At 38.9% G+C, this 15,804-nt stretch overlaps 2 protein-coding genes across 2 annotated transcripts in view; one reads left to right on the top strand and one right to left on the bottom strand.

Annotated features, from left to right (window-relative positions):
- Positions 1-1,906: 1,906 nt before the first annotated feature.
- Positions 1,907-15,804, top strand: part of hmox2b (heme oxygenase 2b) — a 103,578-nt gene continuing 89,680 nt past the window's right edge. The window contains 3 exon segments of the mRNA XM_079827557.1: positions 1,907-2,021; positions 3,142-3,289; positions 3,292-3,632. Of these exon segments, the coding sequence (XP_079683683.1) occupies positions 1,923-2,021; positions 3,142-3,289; positions 3,292-3,632 (588 nt within the window). The 5' untranslated portion in view covers positions 1,907-1,922.
- Positions 13,086-15,804, bottom strand: part of LOC307132885 (butyrophilin subfamily 1 member A1-like) — a 46,925-nt gene continuing 44,206 nt past the window's right edge. Inside the window, exon 9 of the mRNA XM_079827479.1 lies at positions 13,086-14,969. Within this exon, the coding sequence (XP_079683605.1) occupies positions 14,416-14,969 (554 nt within the window). The 3' untranslated portion in view covers positions 13,086-14,415. The remainder of the gene's footprint in view (positions 14,970-15,804) is intronic.

Below are 15,804 nucleotides of genomic sequence, written 5' to 3'. Positions count from 1 at the left end.
CTGGTCTAGACTAGAGACACGCGAGCGCAGAGCGGATCATATGCGCAAGTCGGTGCAGACAACAAAACAAATCAGACCCATTTAAATTCTGCACAGAATCCTGTATTTCAAAGCGATATGGAGGAGATTATGATGATAACCGATTAGAGATTAGGAGGAAACTCTGGCTTTATCAAACAGAAAGGCTCTAGTCAAACTGTGATATTAATGAAACGCTATTGGCTGTTTTAAAAAAGGGGAGGAGCGGCTAACAGCTGGAGCCGTTTCAGGGGAAATTACGTCAACACATTGAATAATGCTGTGAGTTTCAAGGCACTTCAGTCGGCCTTTAAAGGTCCCATGGCATGGCATTTTTCTATTATTTTATAATGTTTCCTGAGCTGTACTTATATTGTTAGTATGACTTTTACATCATAAAATGTCATAATTTAGAAATAAAAGGCATTTTTTTCTATACTGCTGTTTGCCCTGTGGCTGAATGCCCTGCTTCAAGAGGCGTGTCTGCTGTGAGACTTCAGTAAAAACACCCACTGTTGTGATTGGCTGACATCTTTGCATTTTATATGAGCGGAGGGGGCGTGTGTTTAACGAGGCACGAGCAGGCACGAGCTGCTACCAGAGAGACGGATGGACCTGAGTTCACTTCACATCAGTTCTCAGCATGTCTGAACTGTTTTATTAACAGCATATACTTCAGGTTATTAGTCTATTTCTAGTCGGAGGGACTGTCACTCATGTCAGAAAGTTAGTAACTTTAGTAAATTATGGATCAGCGCTGACTGGAGACGCGAACCGTTTAGAACGATTCAGTCCGATTTGGTGAACTGATTCGGTTCACTAAAAAGAACTGGTTCAAAAGAAAGATCGTTCGCGAACCGGACATCACTAATGTACCAGAGATGGAGCTCAGCGATTGCTAACAAAGTTATTTATAGTAACTACTGAGTTATGAGAGCGCTGTCAGTCAGCGCGAGTTTATTGTGTTTGTATCTGAGAGTTCTGAATAAACACGAGTCCCAGTCACACCGAGTCCGTCTTCTCTTCATCATTATTCTACCAACTTTGTAACACATGCAAAGTACCATTACAGCTGTCGAGATGAACGAGCTAAAAGTAAGTGTTGATAAAGTGTAAAATAAAATAAAAGCGTCAGTGACGCGCGTTGAGTACACAGCGCAAACAAAGACACAACAGCAGTAATCGAATGTAATCCAGTTTATTGTGGGGAAAGCTGGCTAGCCTAGCCGGATATGCTCACGCTTACCCCCCTTCTGCTTAATCTCACGCCGCGTTTGGTGCCTCCGCTGTGGGCCAGATGCAGTACTGGGGGTCGGGGATGTTGAAGGCCGAGCTTCGGCGTGTGTGAGGTTTATCTCTGCTGATGTTGAGCAGAAACTCATGACTGTATGCACATTTTAGAACCGATAGACGCGACGAGGACGTACAAAAACACTGACTCACAAGATATAAAACACGAAAACACCGTTCTGTCTGGAGAGAGAGAAGCCGCATTGTGTGCACGAATAATAAATAATTAGCTACACATCAGAAATAACTGATCACAGATCAGAAGGAACTGAAAAAAGACTTCTGTTTTCATTTGTACATCCAAACACTGAGAAACTGCCAGCGTTCACTCGTTCACAAGTAATGATCTCTCGAGCGAAAGGGAGGGAACCGTTCCTGCTTGGACGTCAAACCAGGAGACTTCAGGATTGGCTCGTCTGGCCTGTCATTTTCTCAAAGGCAGAGAAAGACAGACAGAACTCGGTTTTACACCGATCAACATTTCTATCCACTTGGGGACAATATTCAGGCTAGGGGAACTCATATTAATGTTGAAAAACCTCATAAAATGAAAATTTCATGCCATGGGACCTTTAATGTTCTCTCAACCCTACAGTCCTACAGATCTATCAGAGATGTTGGCAGCAGGAACCAAAGAAGTTCACGAGAAGGCCGAAAAAACAGAGTTTGTCAAAGACTTCCTGAGGGGACGCATCCGCAAGGAGCTCTTCAAGGTAAATCGATCAGTCAGATTTATTTTTTCTGTAATTAATCGTGATTAATTGCACCTAACATTTTTAATATATTTTTATATTGTAATAATTGTACATTTAATATCCAGATGAATGTAGAATCAACAAAGACAGTAGCCTATAGTTTAAATATTTGTTGTAATGGCATGTGTTTATGAATGAAGGCCAGTATCACTGATACTAATACAGCTACTGATGTCTCGATTAAATCGTTTTTTAAGCCATAACGTTCAGCATTACAATATAATTGAAAGCTATATCAATTTCAACATTTGTTAGGCTTTAAAAAATACAACAACTTTTAATTTAAGTGAACTTAAAACAATCTTCACATAAACCCATTATAATAAATGTCATATTTACCTGCCCTTCAATATATCGGCTCAGTTTGTTTCTATTGGCCCAGTCAGACCAGTTCATATCTTTACTTGCCCTGTCAAAATGCACCAACAAGTTAGCGTTTTCGCTCTTTTTGACCCAAGTAGCCTCGTAAACAGTGCCTTAATGTGCCTTTTGACATCAAACACCACCCAGAAGAAGCCACTGGAGTATTTTCGGAGTATTGGTTCCTTTAAAAATAGACATTTCAAGCGTTCTTTTATATTTCTCATGTCTGTGAGGCAAGTAGTCTATACACTGAGTTTCGGTTCATTTTTGTGACGTGCTCCAGTTCACAGAGACCGAAACGGCAGAAAGCACATCCTATTTGTTTTCTTTATTCTGAAAAGCAACGTTTTGTTGTTATTGTGAGACCTTTTAGAGTTTCGAATGCTGCATGACCAAAAATGACGGAGTATTGTAAGTTGTTTCTGCTGTTATCGGGAGAAATGCAAGTGATCGCGCCGGCGCCTCCATGCCATGCATGTAAACGAGCTATACTTTAGCTTCCACATTGACTTTGAGGTCAATGGATGACAGGCGAACAGCTGTTCACGATCAAGTTTTTTCTTCTTCTCTGCAACTAAACAACTAATACAATTTTGGTCAATTTAGTCGACTAAGCCCATTTAGTTTACTACTAGGGGTCTGCCCTAGCACACAGCGAGATAAACTCTTTAGTTTGACTTCATTATGATTCCTCGTTCTGTGTTTGTGTTGTCAGCTCGGCCATGTGGCTTTATACTTCACGTACTCTGCCATGGAAGAGGAGATTGAGAGAAATAAAGAGCATCCTCAGTTTGCCCCGCTCTACTTCCCTCATGAGCTCCACCGGCGGGACGCTCTGGCTCGGGATCTGGAGTTCTTCTACGCGAGGACTGGCAGACTCAGATCAGCATCTCGCCGGCCACTCAGCGATACGTGGACCGCATCCACCAGATCGGCCAGGACCAGCCCGCGCTTCTCGTGGCTCACGCTTACACCCGCTATATGGGCGACCTCTCAGGCGGTCAGGTGCTGAGGAAGGTGGCCCAGCGCGCCATGAAGCTGCCGCCCACAGGAGAAGGGCTGAACTTCTATGAGTTTGATGGCATCCACAGCGCCAAGGCCTTCAAACAGCTGTACCGCAGCCGGATGAACGAGCTGGAGCTGGACACACACACCAAGGAGAAGATCGTGGAGGAAGCCAACCTGGCCTTTCAGTTCAATATGGAGGTGAGCAGTGCAGGACAAAAGCTGGGCTCTCAGTTGTGATTTAAAGGGGTAATTTTCTTATTATTTCAAGCAAGATTTTCTTGTGCTAACAGTAATCATTTTTTTGTGGCTTTTTTTGTAAAGAGGACAAGGAGTGCCACTTAAAAAATCAAAAAACAAAAAACACAGGATTCAGTTTAATTATTAAATAAATCACTTTTCAATCGGAAAATGTGTATTATATATATATATATATATATATATATATATATATATATATATATATATATATATATATATATATATATATATACATATATATATATATATATATATATATATATATATATATATACATATATATATATATATATATATATATATATATATATATATATATATATATATATATACAACCCCAAATCAGAAAAAGTTGGGACAGTATGGAAAACGCAAAAAAAAAAAAAAAAAAAAGTGATTTCTAAATTTACTTTGACTTGTATTTCATTGCAGACAATATGAACACAAAATATTTCATGTTTTGTCTGGTCAACTTCATGTCATTTGTAAATATGCATCCTTTCCTGTCATTCAGACCTGCAACACATTTCAAAAAAAGTTGTGACAGTAAAGCATTTTCCACTTTGTAATGTTGCCATTCCTTTTCACAACACTTAAAATACATTTAGGGACTGAAGACACCAAGTGATGAAGTGTTTCAGGTGTAATTTTGTCCCATTCTTCCTGCAAACAAGTCTTAAGGTGGGCAACAGTACGGGGTCTTTGTTGTCGCATTTTGCGCTTCAAAATGCGCCACACATTCTCTATTGGAGACAGGTCGGGACTGCAGGCCGGCCAGTCAAGTACCCGTACCCTCTTCCTCCGCAGCCAGGACTTTGTAATGTGTGCAGAATGTGGTTTTGCATTGTCTTGTTGAAATATGCATGGACGTCCCTGGAAAAGATGTCTTCTTGAACCAAGGCAGCATATTATGCTCCGTACTTTTCAGCATTAATGGTGCCTTCACAGAAGTGCAAGTTACCTTTGCCAAGGGCACTGACACAACCCCATACCATGACAGACCCTGGCTTTTGGACTTGTTGCTGGTAACAGTCTGGATGATCCTTTTCTTCTTTGGTCCGGAGCACACGGCGACATTCCTCCCAAAAAATACCTGAAATACTGATTCATCTGACCACAGTACACGTTTCCACTGTGTGATGGTCCATCCCAGATGCCTCCGAGCCCAGAGAAGTCGACGGCGCTTCTGGACACTGTTAACATAGGGCTTCCTTTTGGCACAGTACAGTTTTAACTGGCATTTGTGGATGTAACTACGTATTGTGGTACTTGACAAAGGTTTGCCAAAGTAGTCCTGAGCCCATGTGGTGATATCGCTTATAGATGAATGACAATTCTTGATGCAGTGCCGCCTGAGGGATCGGAGATCACGGTTGTTCAGCTTAGGCTTGCGCCCTTGTCCTTTACGCACTGAAATTCCTCAGATTCCTTGAAACTTTTATGTTATGCACTGTTGAATGTGAAATATCCAAATCTCTTCCTATCTTTCTTTGAGGAACATTGTTTTTAAACATTTCAATAATTTTCTCACGTATTTGTTGGCAAACTGGCGATCCTCGGCCCATCTTTGCTCCTAAAGGATTAGACCTTTCTTGGATGCTGCTTTTGTACCAAATCATAATTACAATCACCTGTTGACATCACCTGTTTCAAATCACATCGTTATTTAACCATTTTACCTCATTACTAGCTCTAAATTGCTCCTGTCCCAACTTTTTTTGAAATGTGTTGCAGGTCTGAATGACAGGAAAGGATGCATATTTACAAATGACATGAAGTTGACCAGACAAAACAGGAAATATTTTGTGTTCATATTGTCTGCAATGAAATACAAGTCAAAGTAAATTTAGAAATCACGTCTTTTTTTTTTTTTTTGCGTTTTTCCATACTGTCCCAACTTTTTCTGATTTGGGGTTGTGTGTATATATATATATATATATGTGTGTGTGTGTGTATGTGTATAACATAAAAAAAAATTATAAATTGCATTTATTTTATTGTTACGTTGTTGTAATTAAGTATATTTTTAAATGATGATTTAATAATTGAATTAATTATAATTTTATATATATTTTTGAAATAATGCATTATTATTACTTATTTTATTGTTAAACAGATTAAGCAACTTTTTTTTTCAAAATGAAGTTTAATTTAACTACAATTTTAAAACTTACAAATAAATTAATTGTTACATTTTACATTTGTTCATTTAATTCATGTTTTCAGGTCCTGAAAGTTTAACGCTGTCAAATAATCAGTAAAAATGTGATTCTTCATTATACGAGTCCCTTAAAGGACAATTAATTTGAGATCTGCAGTTTGTTCATTATATATCATTATATCTGCACTAACTGTGAGATCCTTCATTAACACTGAATGAATTAAACTAATGTTCATAATCTCTCTCTCTTGTGTCACCTGGAGAGTTTTGCAGTCGCTCTGTTAGACTGAACCTGCTGTCAATGTGTTAATATCAGTGAGCGTGAACTTAAAGATGAGCGTCTCTCCCGCTCCGAGCGGCTTGAGTTTCATCCGTCAGCAGATGGAGGCCTTTGTCCTCACAGCAGATTACAGATGAGCTCTGAAATTAAATGGACAAAACTGGGTCAAAACAATGTCTCGCATCTCACCAGCATCTCTTACAGAGTTTGATTGTTTGCAGTGACATCTTTAGGTGAATGTGTTTACGTAACGCACATGACAAAGAGCTTTTCATTAAATGCTTGTCATTTCCTCAGTGTTCACTCATTGTTTCCTGTGATCTGTAACTGTAAACGCCCTTTTGTGTTGCAGATTTTTGTAGAACTAGAGGAGGCGGGGAAGGCCCTTCAGGACGATGTTTTGGATGCCGCTCCTGCTCATGAGGAAATGCAAGGAGACATCAGTCAGTGTCCGTATCACGCTGTCAAAACGGGTAAACTGGGCCAGACTATTCATCTTCATCACACCTTAAACCAAGCATTCCTAAACCTTCTTGTCAGGAAAACCCATAAAATTAACACTTGAGTTAAAGTTAATATTTCAATAACTTAACGGCACATTCACCTTTCTCTGATGACAGTTAATGGTCACATGACATGCAAGCCATCAGATAAATGTATAAATGATAAAATATTTAATATTTTTTTAGTAAGCATTTTATTTTTGTGTTTTTTTTTTTTAAACAAATATTTTAAGGTGCACTATGTAACTTTTCCATCCACTAGAGGTCGCCTGTTCAAAACAAAGGTGTAGTTTGATGACGCCACGTTTGAGCGCAGAATCTTGGGACATGTGGTCTTCACCTCACAGCCGGTGGGAAAGAATCGGGATAGGACTCGGGCAGAAATCATGTTCATGGATGCGATTATTAACGTTACTGTAGTGAAGCAGAAGCAGGACCGAGTGTTGTGGAGCTGAGAAACCGCTGGAGCGAATGATAATAAGATGAACACAACACAAGCCTCGGGACTTTTATTATGACACAGTCTCCGGTCATGAAACGCAGCTCTGTTTATCATATTTACATTTACATTTACATTTTAGCACAGTTGACTTTTGAATGTTGTCAACGAATCAGCATTTCGGATGGCGTTGGGAAGATCGTTCCACCAGCTGGGAACGTTGAAAGAAAATGTTCTGGAAAGGGATTTTTTCCTCTCTGTGATGGTACCACAAGCCGTCGCTCCTTGGCTGAGCGAAGGCTTCTGGTGGGGGTGTGGATTTGTAGAATCGAGTCAAAGTCTGCAGGAGCGGAGCGCGTGGTGGCTCTGTAGGCAAGCGTCAGCGCCTTAAACTTGATGCGAGCAGCGAGTGGTAGCCAGTGCAGAGAGATGAAGAGTGGTGTGACGTGGGTCCTTTTGGGCTCGTTGAAGACCAGACGTGCCGCTGCATTCTGGATCATTCGAAGTGTTTGGATCGCACAAGAGGTTAGTCCAGCCAGAAGCGCATTGCAGTAGTCAAGTCTAGAAATAACCAGGGCCTGGACAAGAAGCTGTGTTGCGTGCTCTGTTAGGAACGGTCGGATCTTCCTGATGTTGTAGAGCGCAAACCTGCATGAGCGAGCTGTCTTAGCAATGTGTTCTCTGAAGGACAACTGGTCATCAAATGCTACTCCAAGATTTCTGACTGACTTTGAAGGGGAAATCAGGGATGTACCTAACTGGATGGTGAAGTCATGTTGCATAGTGGGACTGGCGGGGAAGATGAGGAACTCAGTCTTTGCCAGGTTGAGCTGTAGGTGACTTTTACTCATCCATGCAGAGATGTCAGCCAGACAGCTGGAGATTCGTGCAGCTACTGTGGGATCATCTGGTTGGAATGAAAGGTAGAGCTGAGTGTCATCAGCATAGCAGTGGTATGAGAAGCCATGTGCCTGTATGATGGGACCTAATGAAGTACTGTAAATGGAGAAAAGGAGAGGTCCAAGCACTGAGCCCTGAGGAACCCCCGTGGTCAGTTGATGTGCTTGGGATTCCTCTCCTCTCCATATTAGACACATCTAACGAGTGTGTGGATGTGATGACGTTGCTCTCTGGGTTCTCTCGTGGCTGTTATGACACTTGTTCACACTGCAGTGAGAGTAAAGCGTTTCTGCAAAATAAAACCACGCAGATATGACGCAGATATGACGTCATCGACAGGCGACTCCCTCACACGTCCCGGTTCATTGATTTAAATAGCAATTTTCTCACCATTTACAAATAGTTGAAAACATTTGGGATATTGTAAGTACTCAACTGAACAAAATATATAACACTGGCCTAGTGGTGTTTGGATATTTTACTGAAAACATGTTACATAGTGCACCTTTAAGTGAAATGATCATGTATTTGAAATTGTACAATTGTACTGCAAAGTAAAAACATTTTGAAAATCATTATAATATATTTTATTTTGGCGTGATATATTCAGTGTTATTTTAGTAATATTGAGATACTATTGTAGTTTATATTAATTATATATATTGAATTAATTTAAATTTTTATATTTTCTTTTTTCATTTTCTTTTTAAAGTTTGTCATTTTTAATTAGTTTTAGATGTTTAATGTTTATTAATTTTTACTTTAGTTTTATTTATTTTAGTGCATCAAGTTAAACTAAATGAAAATGAGTTATTTTTAAATGTTAATTTAAGTTTAAGATTTTTTTATATTGTATTTTATTTCAGTTTATGTTTATTATATTTTAACTAACAAAAATCTTTTGTTTTTAATTTTAGTTAACAATAATAACCCTGAATAGATTACATACTCCTTTAAATTTCAGCCTTTGTTTTGATAACTCTAATCTATAACTGCTCTTACTGCTTTATTTCAATTAATTGTGCAGCCCTATTTATTAATTTACATTTTACATTTGATTTTATTAATTATTAGCTTTTCATCAACCCCTACAGTTCTCTTAAACATAATAAATGAAACTGTTAACATGTTTATTTTGTTCTTTCTGTTTCAGCTGTCAGCGGCGGATCATCTTGCATTGCTCAAATGGCCATGACCGTGCTTAAAAATCCCTCCGGTCAAGTCCTATTGGCCGCCTGGATCGCTGCTCTAGCCGGATTGGCTGCTTGGTACCTCATGTGACCTCCTGTGACCCAATGAGAAAGGAGAAAGGGGTCAGACAATAGACAAGATCAAATCGTTTGTTCTGCTAATGATTAGTGAGGCATTCCAACACATTTCCCTCTTAGTGCATCCCATTTGCCCCCTCGTTCTTGGGTAAATGTGATTAATAATAATAATAATGTATGAACACAGACTATTTAAGCGCAGGATAGCATAGTTTATTGTGGCAGACGTTACTGTTGCACCTGTCAGTGTTGATGAAGTTAAGGGTGGAGAAGAGCTGTGGAGAGAGTTATTTTTATAGTTTTATCGCAGTATCGAGTCATTTTGTGCATCAAGTCAAATGGGCCAAAACATCTACGCAAGTATGAAAACACAAGATTGGTTACAGAATTGTGTTGCATTCTCACTCATCACTATAGAAGGCATCAGTGCAAACTGTCTTTTATTGGCCCATTTGTCATGCATGATTTCAAATGAGATATGCTATGCATACATGCAGCATTTACAAAGAAAAGCAGTTCTTCTGCAGGGCAGACTGCGGAGATGCCAGATCAAAAACACGACTGCCACAACGGCTCATGAAGAAGAGCCTTTTTCAAGAGGTTTAGAATGTAAAAGATGGAAGAATTGCACATTTAAGGTCATTTTTGTCTAGTTACACAACTTGATATTTTACAGACTCGGCAGTTGGGGATTTTCTACATAGTCGGTTAAATGGGCCAGAATGAACTGTTTTTACAAGTGGTCGACCAAATTGAGTTTTTCAGTGAAGATGAAGATAAATATATTTTATATTATTATTGTGTGTACATATTATTTCTGTCAAATGTACACACAATTATATAAGGTAACACTTTACAATAAGGTCTAGTGTGTTAGTAAATGTTGACATTTTACATTAACCAAGATGGCTGACAGACATCACCACCAAAAATAATGTTGTTCCCGATCACAATACAAATTACATTCAAAACAGTTCAATGAACACAATTGAAACACTAAAGACTTTGAGCAAATTATATTATGGCTATATTTAGTAGCCATCATCGGCTACTAGATAATTTACACAAACTAAACCAATGATATTCAAATGGCCGACTGCGGTCCGCATCCAGACCCCGGCATGTTTCCATCCGGACCGCGAGACAGAGCGATGGCACCATTTTCCTGTTTCTAGTTGAAGTGAGCAGAGTCAGAACAGCGGTGCGGATCACACCTCAAGCACTCGGGATCGTTTGAGGTTATGATATTTCAGCGCCATATCCTCTAGTAGTTTTATCTAAAGCCAAACTCGCTTCATTCAAGCCCTTTCAGCTCTGTGTGTGTTCTCTTTCTCCAGACGCCACATTAACGGAGCTTAACGCTCAAACGGCCGTCGCGTTGTTTCACTGTAGACATCGTCTGATGCCGATTTGTAGACGTCGCCCAACCCCAGTGCACAAGTATTGTTCATTGTTTCATGTTAATGAGGTCATGACATGGACTTTTTTATTTTAATATGTTCCTTGAGGTTCACTTTTTTTCACTAAAAACAAATAAATGTGGGAAAAGCGATTATTTTCAACCCTCTGTCTGAAATGGTCAGTTTTTAAGGGGCGGTTCCTTTAAGTCTTGTCAGTAAACGACCACTGTTATGATTGGTTAACTTCATTGCATAGGAAACCGTATCAACGCCCTTCGCTATTGCGAGTAAGTGTTTTGAAAACAGTATCCATATAAAACCATCATTTACAGACAAAGTGTTATGAGATTATTTACTTACGGTTTGTGATGCAGATGCTGTCAGATCCAGTAGTTTCTGCTTCATCTTTAAACACACGTTTCTTTGTGAGTCTCCATCACACTGTGCCTCCTTTACAAAACAAATGCTCCGAACAAACATATAATCCTCCGACATTATCCGGGACTCCATTAAAAATAAACCAGACGCTGGGATTCTTCTGAAGTCTGTACAGAGACGCAAACGAGCTGACACACTCGTTCACTCTTCCATTAGTCCTGTTGTCGGCAGACTCGTGTGTGTGTGTGTGTGTGTGTGGAGTGTGTCAGAAGCTGAACACACATCTGTATACTGTATCCAGTGTAGACGGCGTCACTGATTATAATGGGCTCGATTTACTTTTGGTTTTGTTGACGCAACACTGACATCCAGTGTAGGCAAATATCAGCCATTAAGCGACCAGTGGGCGGGGCCAATGCTGTGATGTATAGCTATTCGTCGATATCTTGCTCTGGAGGCGGTCATATGCAAATGTGTTTGCCAGTGTGACATCACAGATCCCTCAATATCAAAACGAGCTGTTTTTGGAGCTTGATGAAATAAATGCTTTGTTTATAATGAGGGTGTTTTATGCTATGAAACTTGCAGGATATTTGAATGGCACAAAGACCCCTTTAACTACACACAGAGAAAAAGAGTGTCAAGGGTGTATCTTTAGGGGTACATCAGCTCGTCTCTGGGGCAGTTCCCTTAAAAAGATCGTTGTACCTTTTTTACTCCTAAAAGGTGCATTTTAGTCCCCTAGAGTACAAATACGTACCTTAAGGGACTACTATGAACCTTTTTTATGGTAAAAAAGGTACAAATATGCCCCAATGACAAGCTGTTGTACCCCTAAAGGTAACATTTTGACACTTTTTTTTGTATAGTAGGCATCTAATGTTAAAAAATTGAACCTTATTGTGAAGTGCTACTAGTATTTGAATGTTAAACAAGGGAACAATACTGAATTAGTATATAGTTGCACAAGCTAGAATTAACACAAGTGTTTTTCTCTAAAGGTGATTCGTTGATCTGACTTGTATGACATTATTAACATTTATGGATGCAATAATTTCTTGAGTCAACTTTTAATGCATATTAACGGTTTGTTCCCTTTGATATTATATCCTAAGACCATATGTGCAATGTTCTCCAAAGCACTGTGACGATGCATTTGAGGAGGATTGTGGGAGATTGTGTATCCGTCCTCATTTACTGAGGCATGTGTGTGTTAACTGAAGGTGTTTTTCACTGAAAGGCTGTTTCAGAAGTCGATATATAATTTAGTTTTGTAGAGGAGCTAAATCTGAACATCATTATTTCTGATGAATAATGTTCTTGAGTGTTTGATGTGATGCCAAATGCTGAACATTCACAGGACTTTCTGAACCAAAGGAAATGTTACTTTGCTTTACTAATCGGATCATAAAACAGATCGACGTGTGTGTGTGTGTGAAGTGTTTTGCAGAAATGGCTGTGCTTGGGTTTATGCAGATCATTTAATTTGTTAGTTTATTTTGAGTTTTGAATAACTGACAGCTTATTTTATAACACTGGAGACATCGAGAGGAATGGAGTGGTGTTTATTTACAGTACGGTGGTTTTATTTAGACAGTTTTTGTGTAGTTCAATTTCTTTATTCTGTTCATTTTAAGGTTTAGAAGAGTTTTTTGCTTTAAAAAAATAAAAATATCCTTTTATATTTTAGTTGTTTAAAGTGTTTCCTCCAGCCCTGTGTTCACTGTAATGAGTAATAAATTCACAACTGTGCTGCATTCACTGTTTGCTCAAGTTCATGTTTTATTTAAATCATTTTTAATAAAGAATAATTCAGATTTAATGTAAAGCTCAATGCATACTGTAAGTTACCAGAGAAAATGGAAAAAACATAAAATTGCAATCTAAATCTTCAGATTCTATGAAGAAAAATTAAGATTTAGAATTTTAAATATGCAGATTATATATAGATATAGATATATATATATATATACATTTTTGTTTCTATACAAACGGTGTTGTTTGAGATATAAAGTTACTATATTATTATGGAAGTCCATTTACACCACACAAGAAACAAATCATGCTCTGGTGAATCTTAATTGTGACATAAAAAGTCAGAATTATTACATTATGAGATAAAACATGGAATTATGAGATAAAACATGGAATTATGAGATAAAACATGACATTATGATATACAATGTTGTGTATAAATGTACAATGCATAAAATTGAGATCAAGTGAAATTATGACATTGTTACACCAAGTTGTTATTGACTAAAGCACACAGATCTCACTGTTAAATCTTCTGTTCTTCATCATTTCTTAGGTTGTGAATGCACAGCCATTGACTCAGAACACAACATTTGGTTTAATCAGCAAACACAATGTCAGTTTATCAGCAAACAACACAATAAACATGTTTTAACTCATCCTGAGATGAGCTGAATGAAAGATGTTACAGTACAGTCACAACAGACACTTTCAGAGTCACTGCAAAACATCTTTAGTTCACTTCATCTTCATCTTTTTACATTGACTCAGTTAAGTTGCATTTAGTTTGAATTTAATTTCAATTTCAATACCAAAGTTCATTTCACATAATTTGGCTTAGTTCAATCAAATTAATAATTATTTTATTTCAGTTGTAAATAAATCTTATTTTCTGCTTCAGTCATGTTTCAGTTGACAACAAACTTTTTTCGTCCGAACTTTGCTTCACTTTATTCTCTGTCACATGTGTAATATCCAGCATAAAAACCAGCGACACTCCAGTACAAAAGTGCGCATGCGCAAACCAATATACGGCAAGCCCCGAGGGGAAAAATACAGTACAGTACACACACACACACACACACACACACACACAACGAGCACCAGAACTTGCCAAATTAATACATCATGAGAGGATCAAATAAAGTCTGTCACAAATACTCATTTAGTCCTCATGAGAGATTGGCAGTAAAATCATGAGAATGGACCAAAGACTCAGACGTGTGAAAACATCTCAACATTTAGTTTATCAGAACAATAAAAACCGGGTTGGAGAGACACAACATTTTCTTTTTGGGTGAAATATTTCCTTCAGACAAAATCAAATGGAATTGAATGAATGATAAAACATGAAAATGAAGAATATGTGTAAATGAGAACATATGAATAAATGATGAATAAACTTAAACTCATGTTTTCATCTGTTTCCAACATCTCATCAGAGTTTGGACACATCTAATAATTCTTTATATGCACATATACAGTGGAGATGATGAGGTCATCAGTGATCATGTGACTCTGAACTCTTTGTGTCCACATTTTTGACTGGCAGTGTAAATAATATTTAATATTGATATTAGTTTTTTCATTGTATTTGCTTTTATGTCTTTTGATGATGTAAATGTATTCACTGATCTCATTAGTAATCCTCACAGATAATCAGTGGTGTGGAGTTATTATTCCACTGAAACCCCAAACCAACAAATGGATAGAGTTTCTCATTAAAAGGCGTCCCAGTGAAAGAGTAGATATGAGACATGGACTCCACATCATAAAAAGAGACGAGACGCTCCTCATAATCCACAAACACCCCGACCCTCTGAAGCTCCACTCTCAGAGAAAGAGAGACAGATGAAGAAGCCCAATAATCTGGAGACCCACGAGCCCAATACTCCCTATCTCTCCGTCCCACAGTCCAGAATCCATCCTCAGGACTCAGATCGATCCCCTTCCTCTCACAGGATTCTCTGGCCACTCCTAAATCCCACTGAGTTTGATCCTTGACCTGAACCTCAAAGTAAAAACTCCCTGAGGTGAATCCGACCTTCCCAAGAACACCAAGATATTCACTAAACCTGTCTTTTCCCTCATCCACTCTGTTCAGTTTTCTGTTTCCATCCCTCACTCGTTTCCCACCATCAGACACGATGAGACGTGGATGAGCCGTATCAGCATCCAGAGTCACTTTCACTGCTGAAAATATGAAACATTCTGCTTTACAGATGAGCAAATAATACAATAAAGACAATTATTAATTTTTATAGGAATCAACGGCAACTTTACAACAAGATAAACAAAAATAAAAATATGGCATAGACTGTCTGAGTTCTGGATGGTCTAGGTGGTTGCTAGGGGGTTGCAATGTTGTTGCTAGGCAGTCACTAGGGTTACTGCATGGTTGCCATGCAGTTGCTATTGTGTTCTGGATGGTTGCTAGGCATTTGTCTGGGTGTTGGTATGCAGTTGCTATGGTGTTCTGGGTGGTTGCTAGGCAGTTGCTAGGGTATTCTAGGTGGTTGCAAGGCTTTTGCTCTGTGGTTGCTAAGGTGCACAGCGTGATTGCTATGGTGTTGCAATGCGGTTGCTAGGGCATTCTGGGTGGTTGCTATGTTGTTACTATGTGGTTGCTAGGGTACTCAGGCTAGTTGCTATGTGGTTGTTAGTGTATTCTGGGTGGTTGCTAGGTTCTTGCCTGGGTTTTGCTATGCGGTTGCTATGGTACTCTGGATGGTTGCTAGGGTGTTGCTGTGTGGTTGCTAGGGTATTCTAGATGGTTGCTAGGGACTTTGCCAGGTGGTTGCTATGGTGTTTTGAGTAGTTTCTAGGACGTTGCCAGGCAGTTGCTATGGTATTGTTAGAGTGTTCTGGGTGGTTGCTAGTGCATTGCTAGGTGGTTGTTAGTGTGGTGTGGGTGGTTGCTAGGTCCTTGCTAGGGTGCTGTGGGTAGTTGCTAGGTGGATGCTAAGGTATTCTGGTTGGTTGCTATGGTGTTACTTGGTGGTTGCTTGGGTGTTCTGATTGGTTAATA

Source organism: Gobio gobio (genome assembly GCF_949357685.1).
Source record: "Gobio gobio genome assembly, chromosome: 1".
Lineage (NCBI taxonomy): Eukaryota > Metazoa > Chordata > Actinopteri > Cypriniformes > Gobionidae > Gobio > Gobio gobio.
The sequence above is the reverse complement of the archived record's forward strand: the minus strand, read 5'-3'. Positions and strand labels throughout refer to the sequence as shown.